This window comes from Delphinapterus leucas, chromosome 9 (assembly GCF_059928025.1).
Source record: "Delphinapterus leucas isolate spDelLeu-1000000601 "Yukka" chromosome 9, BTC_Dleu_Yukka2, whole genome shotgun sequence".
Lineage (NCBI taxonomy): Eukaryota > Metazoa > Chordata > Mammalia > Artiodactyla > Monodontidae > Delphinapterus > Delphinapterus leucas.
The window spans coordinates 22,071,926-22,090,000 of NC_143137.1; the positions used below are offsets into that span (position 1 = coordinate 22,071,926).

At 40.8% G+C, this 18,075-nt stretch overlaps 1 protein-coding gene across 4 annotated transcripts in view; it reads left to right on the top strand.

The window, feature by feature from the left end:
* The first annotated feature begins 1,624 nt into the window (after positions 1-1,624).
* The window catches only part of CEP41 (centrosomal protein 41), a 47,114-nt gene continuing 30,663 nt past the window's right edge, over positions 1,625-18,075 (top strand). For 3 of the 4 annotated variants that reach the window (XM_089917392.1, XM_089917394.1, XM_022581030.2), the window contains exons 1-2: positions 1,625-1,740; positions 14,137-14,200. In XM_089917392.1, the coding sequence (XP_089773518.1) occupies positions 1,708-1,740; positions 14,137-14,200 (97 nt within the window). In that variant the 5' untranslated portion in view covers positions 1,625-1,707. Of the gene's footprint in view, positions 1,741-4,553; positions 4,585-14,136; positions 14,201-18,075 lie in introns of all 4 variants that reach the window. The other variant, XM_089917391.1, reaches the window with a different exon arrangement.

Consider the following 18,075-nt stretch of genomic DNA (forward strand, 5'->3'; position numbering starts at 1 on the left):
GATTTCTTGACCTCCATTGTACTTTAACTTGATTAATGCATTATCACTCATCTACTCAGTCCCCGAGTTAGAAAAATTATAACCATCCTTGGCGTCTTCCTATTCCTTGCACTCCTTATCTCTTCTCATGTATATAACAAATGTTCATTTTACCTCCAAATGTCTTTAAATCTCTTTACCTGTTTCTCACCACCGCTTAGTTTCGTCCCTATTATCTCCCTCTCTGCTTTCCTTTCTCCTGTTTATTCTACCCATAATCTGTATCATCACCCCACCCCGACTCTGCACCAGGTGAGCATACATTCTAAGTTGTAATGTGTCTAGAAGCCCTGGTTGCTATGCAAAACCTTCTAAATATCCCCCCCACACCCCACCCCTTCTAATTTTCTGCAGTCTCTAAACTCTTCCTTATCCTAGTGGAGGGGAGAGGAACTGGGAATTTCAGAGAGTTGAAGGATTGGAGAACACAGGGAAGTTAAAACAAAAATCAGGAGGCGTGAACTTGCCAAGAGACAGCTGTGATCCTTGAGGTCGAGCGGCTCTGAGTGACAACACGATTCAAGATTTGACCTGAAGGGTGGGTTTCTGAGGAGTCTGAGAGGACAAGGGCATGTCAGGCCATGTTGTTGAATGGGTCATCTGCACAGACCCTGAAGCAGCTCAGATGTATGCTATTATTCACAAGCAGAGAGCCAGCCACCATGAACAGCTCAGGGTAACCTTTCTCCATTCCTGGAAAAACAACTTAGAGCAAAGGGCAAAGGGTTACTGTATTGTTCCCCCCATGTAAAAGGAAATAATAATTTTGATGGATTTGGCGGGACATTTTGGAGCCAAGTCAAACTGTGTGTGTGATTGTTTTGTAAAGGTGCTAGGACTTAATTTTCAAATCTGGAATAAGAACAGGTGGTGGGTGATGGCAGGAGTCACAATGGTTTCCATGACAACGGGACTGGGTCTTAGTCATCCTCCCATCCTCCACAAAACCTACTGCAGCTTTTCTCATAAGGTGCTTATTAAATATTTGTTAAATGAATGATGAATCACAGAATGATGTGTGTGCTTTGCAATTAAGGCTGCCGTTCTGTTGCTAGCTAAAAGCTTTTAAAACAACAATAATTACTGTATTTCCACATGATATTTTGCATAATTTGCATATTAACGTAACCCGAAAATAATAAACTACAGATTCTCATCCCTGCTGAACAACCATGTCCCATATCTATCCCCTGTTGTGTAAGAAGTATCCAGATGTTTGGCTAAAACGGCCTTAAAGGGGGATGGCCCTGCGCGGTATTTGCGCTTCCACATTAGCCAGAAACACTTGTTTTTTTCCACACTTTCGAGCCCCTCCCCCCTCGAGCTCTCCGCAGCCGCCCACGCGCAGTCGGCAACCTGCCCCTCCCCCTCCCCCCCCCCCGCGCCCCTCTACCCGCGCTGAAGCTGGCGTCCGCGGGCCCAGCGGAGAGCCCAAAGGACCTCGGCAGCCGGCGTCCCGCGTTGCCCTTGGCAACCATTGAGTGGCGTCTCACTCTCCCTTGACCCCGCAATGAGAGTAACCAGGGCATCCATTGGCTGGCAGGAGAAGGCAGGCCAATCGGAGAAGAGGTTGTAGGGAGGCTGCTGAGCTGGATTGTGGGAGTAGGAAGCTAGGGTAAGAGGTTACCGGTGAGGCTAGAACCCCGAGCGTGGTCGGTTGGAGCAAATATGTCTGTCCGGAGGCACATTGGGAATCCTGAGGTGAGGGCCAGGTCCGGATCGGAGAATCGGAGGGGGCGGGCGTACCGGAAAAGGCTCCACGTGGGCAGGGAATACGTGGACTTCCGCCCCCCGGAAGGCGGGAAGCGGCGGCGTGAGGAGGGGTCTGGAGGGGGGAGGGAGGGGGAGGGAGGCGGGGCGGGCCTGGGGGACTCCGAGCGCGGGCAGCCTGGCCACCATCCCGCACAGGCTTACTGTATTTGTCGCTCAAAGGAGCGAAGTGCATGAAGACACAAGTCCCTTCCCTCAAAGGGCTTACAGTCTAGGAGTAGCAGTTACAAAATATAAGTAACATCTGGATGAAGCCCAAAACGCTAAAGGAACAGAATCAAAGGAGCCATCATTTCTGATTATTGGGGTACAGAAAGAGGAGGAATAAGCAGACCAAGCCATTTGGAAAGGACGCAAAATATGACATTAGTTTTACCCTCTGCTCGATTAAGACGTTTTACTTTTTTGTCTGTTTCACCTCCAGTGCCCTGCTGCATATGTGGTCATTTCATCTCAACAAATGTTTACTGGATTCCTAAGGTGCAGGGAGTGCTAGAAATACAAAAAGATAAGACAAGGCCTTTTAGTCCTTTAACAAGTTCAGTCTAGTGAGGAAGACTTATAAACAGAATTTGAGTTCAATGTGGTTGGGAAACAGGATGTTAGGGGAGCACAGAAGAAAGCTAGGACTCAACCGAGGGAGTGAGAGAAGGGTCCTGGAGATGGTCTGAAATCCCAAGTTACTAACCAGGTGAAGAAGCATCCCAGGTAGAGAGAACATCTTGAGCCAAGTTTAGGAGCTGAGAACCATGAAAGTGGACAGTTCCTTGTAGAGAGGCAGGAGTCAAGTCTGGAAGGGCCTTCTGTGCCTTGCCAGCATTCTTGGCCTTTACAGTGAACAGGAGTTGCAGCGTGTCTCATCTCAGGATGGATGCCTGTGAGCTTTGCTGAGAAAGTTGTGAGGCTGAGTTTAGGCTCTGTAGGGGAGTGCCACGGTGGATTATAATGTCTACCGTGGATGTCGGGGAGGTATGTGTGGAGAGCAGTGGTTTGACCACTGTGTATTTATTTTGCCTGCTGGTCAGAATTTGAGAAGCTTTGGAGTTTTAAGTAGCCGAGTTGCATGGTCAGATGTGCATTTTAGGCAGTGGTTGTAGCTACATTGTGGAGAATGGATTTGAGGAGTCCAGAACTGGGGATAGGGAGATTGGTTAGGTGGTTATTATGATATGGACCTAAAGTAAGGCCATGGAACTAGGGACAGAGAGAAATACTTAGGGGATAAAATCATCATGACTTAATAATGAGCTTTGAGAAATGAGAGTGTGATGGATGACTTAGGTTTCCAGCTTGGGCTACTCATTGGTGCTGATGCCATTAATGAGATCAGAAATATGGGAGAAAAAAGAGGAATAGTCTTAGGAGTGTGGGGGTAGAAGAGCTGGGTTGCCCTGTGCGGTTGTCCATTTGTGCTCTGGATAAAGTTGTTCAGCTCACTCTCTTGTTTTAATGGGGCACAATTACTGGTAGTTTCTTGAGAAAGAGTGCATAAGAAATATTTTAAATTTATGTCTATGACATTAGGCATGTCTAAAAATGTTATTATTCTACCTTCATATTTATTTGCCTGAGAGTTTGGTTAAGTATAGAATTCTTGGTTGGAAATCATCAGCATATTGAAAACATTGCATTGTGGTCTTCTACTATTCAGTTTTTGTTGTGGAGAAGCTCAAAGCCATTGTGTTCCATTGTATGTGACTTGATTGTTCCTTTCTGGAAGCTTGTAGAATTTTCTGTGTCACCAGTGTTATGATGTTTCACAAAAAATTCCTTGTTATGTGTCTATTTTCACTTATCTTTGTGGGCGCCAGAAACTCATGTCCTTTCTGTTCCTCAAAATTTTTTAAAATTGTTTGTTGTTGACTTTCTTCCTCAATTTTCTCTATCCTCTCTTTCTTGAATTCATTATTCTGATGTTGCTTCTATATGACTGGTTCCCTAATTTTCTTAAATTTTATCTCCTGTTTTCCAGATCTTTGTCTTTTTGTTCTCTTTGAGAGATTTAACTTTATCTTCCAATCCCTCTATTGAGTTTTTAATTTCTGCCATCACGTTTTTAATTCTTAAGAACTGTGTTTTGGACTCTGACGTCCTTTTAAAAAACCTTTATTTTGAAATAAATATAAATTCACAGGGAGTTGCAAAAATAGTACAAAGTGGCCCCATGTACCCTTCACCCAGTGACTATATTTTATGTAAATATAGTACAATATAAAAACCAGGAATCTGACATTTGTACAATGTGTGTATAGTTTGAGGCTATTTTATCACATGTGTAGATTTGATATAATCAAGATTTGCAAGTGTGTCAATTTACAATCAAGATAGAGAACTATTCCTTCACCACAAATATCTCCTCAGGCTACCCCCTACTAGTCACATCCACTTTCCTCCCCCTCACCATCCTAACCCGTGGCAACCATTAATGTGTCCTCTTATTTCTGTAATTTTGTCATTTTGAAAATGTTACATAAGTGGAATCATACAGTAGGTGACCTTCTGAGACTGGCTTTTTTCACTCCAATAATGTCCTTAAGATGCATCCAAGTTGTTGCCTGTAGCAATAGTTCGTTCCTTTTTATTGCTGATTAGTACTCTGTGGTATGGATGTATAACAGTTTGTTTAACCATTCAACTCTTGTAGGATATTTTGGGTGTTTTCTGTTTGGGGCATTACAAATAGAGATTTGAACTTTGGGGTACAGTTCTTTGTATGGACATTAATTTTCATTTCTCTGGGATAGATGCCCAGGAGTGCAGTTGCTGTGTTGTATGGTAAGCTTATATTTATTTTTTAAGAAACTGTCAAACCGTTTTCCGGAGTGGCTATACCATTTTACATTCCCAGCACCAGTGTATGAGAGATCCAGTGTTTGCACATTCTTGGCAACATTTAGTACTGTAAATAATTTTTATTTTAGTTGTTTTAATAGGTGTGTAGCGACATCTCATCATGGTCTTAATTTGCATTTTCCTAGTTGATACTGAGGTTGAACATCTTACATTTTCCCAACAGCATTTGCTCACTTTGTGTCTCTGTGTCATATTTTGGTAATTACCACAATATTTAAAACTGTTCAATTATTATTATATTTGATATGATGATCAGTGATCTTTGATGTTACGACTTGCTGAAAGCTCAGATGATGGTTAGCATATTTTAGTAAGAAAGTATTTTTTAATTAAGATACATATATATATATTTTAGACATAATGCTATTGCACACAATAGACTACGGTTAGGATAAACTTAACTTTTATATGCACTGGGAAACCAAAAGATTTGTGTGACTCAGTTTATCACAAAAATCACTTTATTGGGGTGGTCTGGAACAGAACCCACGATATCTCTGAGATATGCCTGTATAACTTTTTGTGTGGATATGTTCTCTAGTGATAATTTTTTAAAATATGTTTTCTCCCTACATAGTCTCAGTTTCCTCCATATTGCTATTTTTCTTTTTGTTTTGTTGGTGATATTTTTAGTAGTCAGCTTTGGACTGCCATTACAAAATACCACAGAATGGGTGACTTAAACTACAGAAATTCATTTCTCATAGTTTTGGAAGCTGGGAAGTCCAAGATCAAGGTGCTGGCTGATTTGGTTTCTGGTGAAAACTCTCTCCTGGCTTGTGGATGGCCACTTTCATGCTATGTGTTTGGATGACCTCTTCTTTCAGTGTGCACTTGAGGGAAGAGAATGAGCTCTTTGGTGTCTATTTTTATAGGGACACTAATCCTATGGGATTTGGGCCACACCCTTATGACATCATTTAACCTTAATTACCTCCCAAAGAGGTGCAGTCCTATCTCGATACAGTCACATTGAGAGTTAGAGCTTCAACATACAAATTTGGAGGGGACATAGTTCAGTCCATACATAAAATTGTTAATCTGTGTTTTTGAGTAGGAGACTTAAAAAGGTGATTGAGATCTCTGTATATTTGGGAGGAGTTTGCTGATGTGAGCTTAATTACCAGAAGATCTCAGTGGGCCATGATTTGGGGACTCCCTTTCCCAAATCTGTACCTTCAGCTCTTTCCTCTCAGGCTGGTCATTTTCTCCAGAGAACTCCCCTCTCCTGAGAGTAAAGGCCTAGTTGAATTCCTGGAAGAATTAAGGTTAGGGGCTAAATTTCAACATTAGTATGCATCATTCACCTACTACCCCTATTTTCAGTAATGATATCCTTTCGCTGTGTCTGGAGACACCCCCCAGTCCAGAAGCCCTTTCCAGGGAATAAATCTATAGATACCTGCTATGGTGGGGGAAGGGCAATCACCTAGTGGCACAGAGGGAGAAGGTTTTGGAGATCCAGTAGCTTCTCATTCAGCCTTCAAGCAATCTTGCTTATTTCAGTCACTCCTTTTACTCCCACTTCTGGAGGTGCCTGGGGCTGCCAATTCCTGGGCCTTTCAAGAATTTTTCTTGGCTTTCCCATCGATTTCCTTGAGTCCATCAAGTCATTTTCACTTGTTGATGTGCTTTCTAGACTTCAGAAATCACTTGTTATCACTTCTCCCACTCTTACTCTCTGTTTTTTGGACTTTGTGTCTGTAAAATAGTATCCTTTTAATGAGGTTTTACTGAGGTTTTGGAAGGAAGTGAAATTAGATGCATTTGTTCAATATGCTGTCTTCACCCAGTAGGCCATGACCTGTAATTATTTTATTTGCTTGTTTATTTTTGGCATACTTACAGGAAGATAAGATAGGACCTTGTCTGTACTGCGCCACTGCCTAGCACACAATAATTGTTCCTTAAATATTTGTTAAATGAGTAAATGAATATATCTGAGCTGGGAGAAGTCAAGGCTAGAGTTCACTATTTGGAAATTAGAAGCATGTAAATGGAATTAAACCTAAATGGCCGACAGAGAACCTGTAGATTAAGAAGATGGAATCCTGGGGAACACAGTGTTTAAGTGGCTGACAGAAGAATCATCCGTGTGTGATTGCAGCATTAGAGAGAGCTGTTACTGAAGCCAAGTGAAAGCTGAAGGTGGGACTATATAACAGTGTACAGAAAGGTCAGGTAAGTTAGAGACTGAAAAGCAGCCATTATATTTAGCAATTAGGGGATCTCTGACATTGGCTAGCTCCTACAGGAGCCACAGGAGAATGATGGGGACAGTAGCCACATTGCAATGGATGGAGGAGTAAGTTGCAGTTACTCAGTGTAGTTTTTGTTTTTCTGTTTTCTCCCAAGGAGCTTAGCTAGAGGGACCTCCCTGGCAGTCCAGTGGTTAAGACTCCATGCTCCCACTGCAGGGGGCACGGGTTCGATCCCTGGTGGGGGAACTAAGATCCCATGTGTCGTGCGGCACGGCCAAAAAAAAAAAAAACCAACGAGCTTAGCTAGGAAGTAAAAAGGGTGGGTTGGCGTTCCAATTATATATTGGTTTCTTATGAGTCTCCCCCACATTTAGTGGCTTAAAACAACAATAGTCATTTATTTATTATCGCTTACAGTTCTGGAGGTTGACTAGGCTCAGCTAGGCAATTACTTGGGCTCTCTCATGTGGTTTTGCGGACAGAAACTGGGTCTAGAGTTTCTAGGAAGATATAGTCTGTTGGCTGGGAACTCAGCTGGTGCTGTCAGCCGTATCACCTACAAATGGCCTTTTCCATGTGACTTGGCCTTCCTTGTAGCTTGAGCTGGGTTCCAAGAACAAGTGTCCCGAAAGAACCAGGTGGAAGCCGTGTTGTCTTTTATGATCTAGACTCAGAAGTCATATGGCATCACTTCCATCAGTCACAGGCCCGTCCAGATTCAAGGGGAGGGAACATAGGCCCCCACCCCTCATTGGGAGGAGTGTCAACATCACAGTGTGAGTGGTTGGGAAGTTCTGTTGTGGCCGTCTTGAAAACTACAGTCAGCCCCAGGTGGTAGCTGCTGGCAGAGTAGGGGCTGCTGCACACGCAAACATGGGTCAAGGTTGGTGTTTGAGATCGGTAGGACTGGTCCAGACTAAAACTCCCATAAACAAAAATCTCTTTTAAAGTTGACACCTAGTCCCTTTATTTTATTGACGTCCTCTTTATACAAATGAGAGAAGTAGAGAAATTTTGAACAAAATATATAATGGAATTTTTTTTAGTCCTTAAATGTAAATCTTACTACATACGTTACAATTTCAATGTGAACAACCTTGTGAATTCCATTTTAAAAGAAGTGGGAAGTCAGAAAAGCTCATTCATTTTTGAATGACTTGTGATTCAGACAATCTCCCTCATTTTTTAAGTGATTTTCCTTCAGAAAAATCCCACTGTTGACTTCTCATTCTTCTCCCTTTTCTACAACATCCATGTATTCACAAAGCCGGGTCTCACTTTGCATATATTAGTAATCTACCAAAATGCTCCTTTGATTGTGTGGCTCATATCTCAGTGTTTCTGATATCTTCCATTGTCTTCAGGGCCTAGTCCAGACCCTCAGCCTAAATTCAGGGATCTCCACCTGGTGCCTACGTATCCAAGTCCAACCTTACAGCACAGGATTCCATATACCCACCGTTCTTAAACGTCTGGGGGTTATAGACCCCTTTGAAAATTTGGTGAAAGTCAAGGACCCTTTCCCTAGAAAAATGTACGTATACTCAAAGTTTTACATATAGTTTCATGGGACTCATGGACCTCCTAAAGCCCATCAGTGGACCCCGTATTCAGAACCCCTGCCTGAATGAGGCTGCACAGTAAAGTGTTTAAGAGTTCAAGCTCTAGAGCCAGACCGCCCAGTTTAATTCCAGGTTCTACCACTCTTACCAGCTAACCTCAGGAAGTCACTCCACCTCTCTATGCCTGCTTCCTAATATATAGAATGAGGATAATACTAGTATATACCTTATTGATGGTTGTGAGGATTAAATGAGATAATGGAGAGAAATGCTTAGCTGAGTGCCTGACAACATAGTTAAGTGCTCAATAAATGTTAGCAGCAATTACCTTTATTGTTGTTGTTGTATCTTCTCCAGCAAATAGAACAATTTGCCATTCTTTAAACATGCTTTTAAAGTGGCCTTGCTATTATAATTTCCTCCACTTAGAATACTTTTTCCATCCCTTTTCCCCATCTTTTTTTTTTTTTTTTTTTTTTTTTTTGTGCGGTACGCAGGCCTCTCACTGTTGTGGCCTCTCCTGTTGTGGAGCACAGGCTCCCGACGCGCAGGCTCAGCGGCCATGGCTCACGGGCCCAGCCACTCCGCAGCATGTGGGATCTTCCCGGACTGGGGCACGAACCCGTGTCCCCTGCATCGGCAGGTGGACTCTCAACCACTGTGCCACCAGGGAAGCCCGCTCTTCCCCATCTTTTTATCCACAGAAGCTCAACCCTTAAAACACAGCTCCAGTGCCATTTCTTCCATGCAGTCTCCCTTATCACCCGCAGTGTGAGAGCTATCTTTTTGTTTCAGGTTCCTCGAGCCCTCGACGTCTGTGCTGCCCACGGGGCACTAGCATGCACACTGCGTGTTGCTCAGCTCTCAGAACCACTTCCATCCATTTGGTGTACTTATTGTTCTCACACTGGTGCAAGGCCTTGTAGCAGGTACAGAGGCAGAGCCTCTGTCCCAAGTGCAGGCAGTGAGCAGTGTTAATGGTACAAAGTGCTGTGACAATCCAGGCAGGGAAGAGATTTCTATCTGACTGGGCCCCCCAGAGGAGGAATCTTCCTGGGAGATGTGTTTGTGCTGGGTCTTAAAAGCCAACCAGAGGTTAAGGAGCAGGGATGAGGTGGGTAAACAGAGAGGGCATTATCTTTTGACCCTCCCTAGAGATGTAAGCCCCCAAAGGGCTTCTGTCGTTTTTGGTTGCTTTCAAAGAGCCTGTACGAGTACCACAAACATCAACTTTCTCAACTTTCTCCCTTCTCCTGTTGAACTTCATCATGACCACCTATCTTATTTCATTATCTTAAATATACGTCCAAAGCTGCACCTTCCACCTGGGCTCTGGGCCTCATCCTTTCCCGCTCCCTTGTTTTCATACCTGCTTGCTTCATTTTCAACCTCTTATCCAGTCCATTAGCTTATAAACATCCTCAAATCTCTCCTTTCTTCAAACAACAAAAACTATTCCTTAGCAACTCTGAAGGGGAAAAAAAAGACCATCTGGCTACTATCCTCCCTTTTCATAACACTCAACCTGCTGTTTTTGCTTCTGCTCCTGTCAATTTACTGTAACTGCATCCAGCAGGGTCATCAGCAGTGTCCTGGTGTGTTCAATCCAAATTCACTTTTCTGTTTTCTCTTCCCTGACCTGCATTCTTGTTCGCTTGTTCATATTTGACCTCTTGTTCTCTGACTTGACAGCATTGATCACTGTTGACCATTTTCTTCTTCCTGAAACTCTTCTTCTTCAATTCTCATGACCCACTTTCTTCTGGCCTCTTGCAAGTTTCACCCACAGTTTTTTTCTCCACCTGACCGTAAATGTTGGGTTTTTTTTTTTTTTTTCTCAGCCTATACACTCTCCAGTGGTGATTGTGTCCATTCCCATGGCTTCCCCCAAATCTTGTTTTTTCTAGTCCAGAAATCTCTTCTGATCTCCAGACACCCCAGATAGCCAGCTTACCACTTCCATTTTGGATAACCCACAGATACCTTATATTCAAAATGCCCCAAACAGAACACATCGTGTTTTTCAATATATGCTTCCTCCGTAGTCCCTTTTTTGGGGAGTGGTATCACTGTCCTTCCCCTGTTACACTAGTCAGTTTTAAAGATTTTATATCTTAAAGACTTCTTAAAACTGTCTCCCTCTCCTCATCTCTACTGCTGCTTTCTTAGGACCACAGATCCTCTGAGCACAACCTCTTACCTGATCTTTGTGCCTCCATTCTTTACTATGATCCTATTAGTTCTCCAGAGTGCTGCCAGAGTGATCTTTCTAAAATGGAAATAGAATCCCATCCCTTCTCCCTAACCTTCTTCAGTGACTCCCATCATCTACACCAGGGTTCCTCAGCTTCAGCACTATTGACATTTGGGGCCAGCTAATTCTTTTTTGGGAGTTGGGTGTCTTCCTGACATTGTAGAATGTTTAGCAGCATCCCTGGCCTCTACTTACTTGATGGTAGCATACCCACCACCCAGTTCTGACAACCTAAAATGTCTCCAGACATTGACAGGTGACCCCATGAGTTGGGGGAGCAAAATTGCCCCTGTTTGATCTACAGGATAAAATCTAGGTTTCTTAGCATGGATACAAGGCCCTTTGTGTTCTTCCCCTGCCTGCCTCTTCAGCCTCATTTGACCCCATATTGCCCACTATCCTCCAGGTCTGTCAGTTACCAGGAACCCTGTAGCTCCCACCCACCACTCCTTTAACTTGACTAACTTTCTCAGCCCTTGGATTTCAGCTCAGAAGTCACCCCTCAGGAAATAGTTCCTGACTCTTTTAGTCTGGATTAGGTGCCAATCTTACATGCTCCTGTTGCACCCCCTGCTTCCCTCTGCTTGTTCATCATGCAGTGTGACGTCTGTTCACTTGTCTCTCTTCCCAGCATCAGCAAGAGCTGGATGGGAAGGACTGTGTTTTGTTACCTCTGTGTCCTTAGCACGGTGGCTTACTCCTAGTAGGCATCCAGTAAATGTCGACTGAATGAATTGTTGGTGCTCAATAAGGCTTTGTTGAATGAATGAATAGTCCTCCTTGAAACAACTGCTTTTCTCAGCTCTTTCACTTTCCACCATTCCATCCTGTTTATGTAATTGAAAAAAAGCTAGTTGGTCAGTAGGTCAAGAAACAGTCACCCCCAAAGCAAGGATTTTAAGGAAAAAAGTCTGGCAGTTCCATAAACTCTGTGGTGCACTGCGTAGAGTGGAACACAAATAGTTTTACGTTATGGTTGGTACCAGAAAGTCAGGAACAAGAATTTGAACCAAAATGGGAAAATGGGAAAGAAACACTACATTTTTGTACTGTAGCATATGGATTTCTCATTAGTCTATGTAAGGGAAAACCGGGGGTGGGAAGGGCTCAGCGACTGCAGCTGTCCACACTCTCTCCCCCCATCATTCTGCTGCCACCACACCTGGTCCCCAGAGACACCCTCACTTCTTAGCTATGTTGGCTGAGGTATGGACAAATCCCCTTGGTTCAGCAGAGACTAGCCTGGAATCTTTCAAAGGAGCTTTGCTAGGAAACTAGTGGGAAAAACAAAACAAAAGTAAAAACAGGAAACAGCATATAGAAATTATAAAAATACAGAGAGGAATTATAAAAATACAAAGGAAGGAAGGAAAATGACAGAGAAAAAAGAAAATCCCTTAGCTTAAGATAACTAAGTTCTAGTTTTAGCTTTCCTAAATTTACCAGGCACATGTTCTCCCCTGGGTTTTTTGTTTCTGTTTTGTTTTGCCACAATATTGCCTCCCTCTGAAGAACTCATCCTACAGTCCCCCTTTTCAGTCTTTGAGTATTTTCCTTTTCTCACTTAAGAATCTTCTCTTTCTTCATCTAAGAGGGAGTTGGAATTGGCATTGGTCACTTTCTCTTACCGATGGCAGGTTACTGATCAGAAGGAGAAAGGAGCTTTCCAGCCTTTGAGGATAAAGTAGCTCAGGGGTTCTACTTCTGAGGACCAATGCTAAGCGTCCATGACAAAGGTTTTACTTGCCTGGGGTGAAATGAAAAACACAGACAATATCAATGAGTTTTTTAGTAGCACTAAAGGACTGACCTTTTTATTCTGGGTTTTCTTTTTTCTTTCTTACTTTTTAAGTATTAAAATAGCAGGTGGTAGTTGTGGGGTTTTGCTTTGTTTTTGATGTCCTTGTCAAAATTAAATGTTGATAATTCTCTGTAGGTACCCCAGTTTTTAAAAATTCTTCCTGGTCTCTGGAGTCCAGAACTCTGACCAATAGATATTCTGTAAGACATTGAAGTGTACCCTATTTTTTTTTTTTAATGCTTTGTGGGTCATTTGAAAAGGTATTTTAATATGTAAATTTATTTTTCAATCCTCCAACAGGACGTGCTGTAGTTAACTATGTTTTCAAGGGCAAGTGACACAGGTTATAAAGTTTGATGTTCTGTTCTAAGGAACTATGTAGTTGCTGTAATATAATCCTCATTCTAGATATTCATTTATTGGTTGAATATCAATAAATGTGCCCACCATGTGCTAGGTACTGGGTGAAAACAAATTTGAGTAAGTTATTGTCCCTGCCTTCAAGGAAATTCTAGACTAGGGAAGAAGGTCGAGGTGTGAACAATAGTACAAGGTGTTAGTACTCTAGGAACCAGAAAGTACCTAATTCCACCTTGGACAGCTTTATAGAGGAAGTGAAGTGTTACCCACGGACAAGTTGAGGAAAGGCATTCTAGGCAGACATTTGCTATGACTGGAACCTGAGTGAGTGTGGCAAATTTCGGGAACATTTGGGCAGCTTCAACTTGGGAACATGTGGGAGAGTGGCAGAAGATGAAGCTGGAAGGGTATTGCCCAGTTTTAATTTCCTTTTCCACAGCTACCTGTTACTGAACATATATTTTTCATACTTGTAGTCCAGAAAAAAGCCTGAGCAATAAAACTGTATTTTGTAATGTTTTTATTCATTAGCCTTCCCTCACTTAATGCCTTTTGAAAATGCCACTGAAATTTAATATGGGTAAATGCCTGGTACTTGGATTCGGAGTTTACTCCCAGAGCGTAGGACAGGGGAGACCTGACATAGCATTTTGCTGACCATAAACTTTCCTTGAGCCCATGATACGCCCCAGCTGCCCCGAGAGCAGATGCCTTCGTGGTGACTTCTGTGGAGCGTCAGACTCAAGGCAAGCAGTGGGTCCTGGCCTGGCAACATCTGGGCACTGTGCTCAGGTCTGCGTGCCACTTTTTAGGGCATGTGTGGATAAAATCTAGAGGGTATCTGAGAAGATGGCCTACAAACCATCATATAAAGAGTAAAATTAAAAAGAACAAGAGAGCTGCCTTTAGTTATTTTAATGGATTGCTTGAGGCAGGATGGAATGGCTTATTCTGGGTTGTACCAGTGGACTGGATGGAAATTAGATCAATTTTGACTCAGTGTTGGAAATAATTTTTAAGAGCTTTTTTTCCTAATTACATAGCGCTATGAGATTATTTTGACAAAATATGGAAATGTTTTGACAGAAACATGATAACCATCTTCACCTGTGGAGATACTGTAGTGTGAAGTGTCCTATTTGAAGGAACGGTTGGCCCTCTAGAGCTCCTTCCATCTTTAAATTCAATGAAATTTTAGCATTTGTTCTAATTTTTAAAGTATCTTATCTCTTTCCCAACTTTTCCACCCTTACCCTTACATTAACCCAATTATTTGTGAATTTTCTTACTTTTTAGTATCTGACCAAGAGGATACCACAAAACCCAAGGTATCAGCATGTCAAGTCAAGACTAGACACTGGTAAGTAAAGACTAGAAAATAAAAACTTAAAAAAAATCTAATAGCCGATTATTGACAAAAAACAGCGTGTCATGCCTGGTATGAATCACAGCTAAAAGTTTCTTACTGTCTGGGCTGATGTTTTTCTGAGCTCAGGACTTATCTTTGAAAGCTATTTTTCAGATTATCATTAAAAATCTCCATTCACATAATTGAGCTTACTATAAATTGAGAAACTGATAAAAACAGTATTTAATAAGTTCCAGGACTGAGGCTAATAAATATCAGGACGTCAGCCTCTATCTTGGAACACCTTAAGTATCTTCCTTAAAACTGGGATCAATAGATTATACTTGTGCATGTTTGTTCAATTCCATATTTGCACAGTGCAACTACATGCAAACTTATGGGCTACAGGACATGTAAAGATGAGTGTGAATTGTGATTTTTGTAATCAAAGAGCTTAGATTCAAGTGGAGTCAGACAAACTTGAATGAGTAACTAAAATACCAGGCAAAATTAAATTAGTGCTGCAATTCAGGTAAAATGAAATTTAAGAGTGCATTACTGCTTATTTCCATGCTGTTGACATTTTTCAGTGTGATGATGAAAACCACTCCCCAGATCCCTGGTGGATTTTCAGTCTTGTGAGATTTTGGTTGGTTGTTTAGTTTTTTTCAACATCTTAAAGTCTGCTGTGGAAAATCCATCCTATTAAGATGGTTTTGCTAGTGGATAGGGGTACCACATGCCTTTAGCAATACTGAATTTTCTACCAGTAACCTCAAGACAACGGAGAAAAATAAACTGGGGTGTTGACTTTGTTTAAATCTCATTCATTTTGTCTTTCTCTTTCTCCAGTCTCCTTCAAAATTACTGTCTTCTGTTATGCGTGTTTCCCCAAATAAAATAGACTTAAATTAAATGTTTTAAATGAACCACATTTGCAGATACTATTTCTTGGGACCTTTCTTTCAAACATTTTTGTGCTGTACAGATATTTATCCTTGCAAATATCCTGTTTGATGGGAGGTAAAAAATGTTATCTCTGTCTTTGAGGAGGAGGAAATTTTAGTCCAGAGATTATGTGATTTACCTGAAGTTCAGTAAAGGAGATAGAACTAGGATTTGTGTGCAGGATGAGGAAGTCGATGTTGGAGACCTGGTGTGAAGTCCTGGGTACTGTCACTTCGGCCACACTGTCCCAGTGCTTCCTCCAGCCTCATTTCTTCTATCACAAATGCCTTCAGCTCCTGCCTCTCTGTCTATCTCCCTTTATTTGCAACTGTGACCCACCTTTCTGGAATAAGTTATTCTGAGAGGGAAGTACTTTGATTAAAAATACCATATTTTCTCTGAGCAGTACGGACAACGTTTTAAAGACTGCTTAATGCATTTCTTTTGGAACCTTCTTAAAATTAAAATTTGTAAGAGCTGAAGTCTTTTTCAGATAAATAGATTTGTCTATAGCTTCATTATTTTTTTCTCCTGGAAGTTGAATTGAGTTTTGTGAATGAAAACTGATTTCTTTCCCTTCAATTCCTCAGTTCATAACCAAAGTTTGACTCAATAATGGTACCTGAAATTAATTTCAATTTTTTGGAAATTGAGATATTTCTATCTGCTTTTTGTAATACAAAGTAATTGCCTATCTCCTTTTATATTTTGAGGTTTTTAATCTAGTATTTTTTCTAATTAAACTTTTTATTTTGAGGTAATTATAGATTCACATGGAATTGTAAGAAATAAAACAGATTCCTTGTACCCTTTACTCAGTTTCCAATAGTAACATCTTGCAAAACTGAGCTGCGCTATCCCAACCATGATATTGACATTGATAAATACAGTCTGGCTACAGAACATTTCCATGACCACAAGGATCCCTCATATCCACTTTCCACCCTCACCTGTGCCTTAACCCGTGGCTACCACTAATCTGTTCTCCATTTCTATAGTTTTGTCTTTCACAAATGCTATATAAATGGAATCATACAATATATAAGTTTTTGGATTGGATTTTTCCGTCAGCAAATTCTCTGGAGATTCTTCCAGGTTGTTGCACGTATTAGTAGTTCATTCCTTTTTATTCCTGAGTAGTATTCCGTGATGCATTCCATACATGCACCACAGTTTAACCATTTTCCTATTGAAGGACATTTGAATTGTTTCCCCTTTTTGATTATCACAAGTAAAGGTGCTATAAACATTTGTGTACAGATTTTTGTGTGAAAATAAGCCTTCATTTCTCTGGGATTAGTGCCCAGAAGTGCAATTTCTAGATTGTATGGCAGTTGCATTTGTAGTTTTTTAAGAAGCTGCCAAACTGTTCTCCAGAATGGCTGGACCATTTTACATTCCCACCAGCAGTGTATGAGTGATCCAGTTTCTCCACATCCTCACCAGCATTTGGTGGTGTTGCCATTTTTAATTTTAGCCATTCTGATAGGTGTGTAGTAGCATATTATTGCCCTTGTGATTTGCATTTCCCTAATGACTTATGACGTTGAATATCTCTTCCTGTGCTTACTTGCCATTTGTGTATCTGTATACCTTCTTCAGTGAAATGTCTGTTCGTGTTTTTTGCCTGTGTTCCAATTGGATTGTTTGCTTTTTAATTGTTGAATTTTGAGTGTTCTTTATATATCCTACCTACTAGTCCTTTGTTGGATACATGGTTTGCAAATAGTTTCTGCCAGTCTGTAGCCTGTCTTTTCATCCTCCTAACAGGGTCTTTCAAAGAGCAAAAGTTTTCAATTTGGGTGAAGTCCAGTATATCAGTGTTTCCTTTTATGTATCATGCTTTTGTTGTCAAGTCTAAGAACTCTTTGCCTAGCCTAGGTATCAAAGATTTTCTATATGCTTTTTTCTAAAAGTTTTATATTTTAGGTTTTACATTTAAGTCCATGATACATTTTGGTTTAGGTTTTACATTTAAGTCCATGATACATTTTGGTTTAGGTTTTACATTTAAGTCCATGATACATTTCTGTATAAGATGTGCAACTTAGATTGAGATTAATTTTTTGATTGTGGATGTCCAATTGCTCTAGCACCATTTGTTAAAAAGATTATCTTTCCTCCATTGAATTGGTGTGTTCACCTTTGTCAGAAACAAGTGGCATACTTACGTGCATCTATTTCTGGGTTCTGTATTCTGTTCCATTGATTTATGTGTCTATCCCTCTGCCAATACCACAGTCTTGATTACTGTAGCTATATAATAAATTGGATACTTAAAATTGGTTAGACTGATTAGTCCCACTTTATTTTTCTTTACAAAATTATTTTAGCTACTCTAATTCCTTTGCCTTTCCATGTAAATTTTAGAATAAACTTGTTTACATTTACAAAGAAATATTGCTGTACTTTTTTTTTTGTATTTATTTTATTTATCATTTATTTTTGGCTGCATTGGGTCTTTGTTGCTGAGCACGGGCTTTCTCTAGTTGTTTCTTTCATCAGCATTGTATAGTTTTCAGCGTATAAATCCTATACATGTTTTGTTAGATTTACACATAAGTATTTACTTTTTTTGAGCAATTGTGAATGGTATTGTATTTTTAATTTTGGTGTCCATGTGTTCATTGCTAGCATATAGAAATATAGCTTATTTTTTATATTTATCTTGTATCCTGAGACCTTGCTAACTCACTTATTAGGTAAAGGAGAAATTTTTTGGTAGATTCCTTGGGCTTTTCTATGTAGACAATCATGTCATATTAAAAAAGGCAGTTTTATTTCTTCCTTTCCAGACTGTATCTGTTTATTTCCTTTTATTGCCTTACTGTACTGACTAGAACCTCCAGAACTCTGTGCAGTAAGAGTGCTTAGAGCGAACATCCTTGTCTTTACCCCAAACTTAGTGGGAAAGCATTCAGTTTTTCATGATTAAGGAT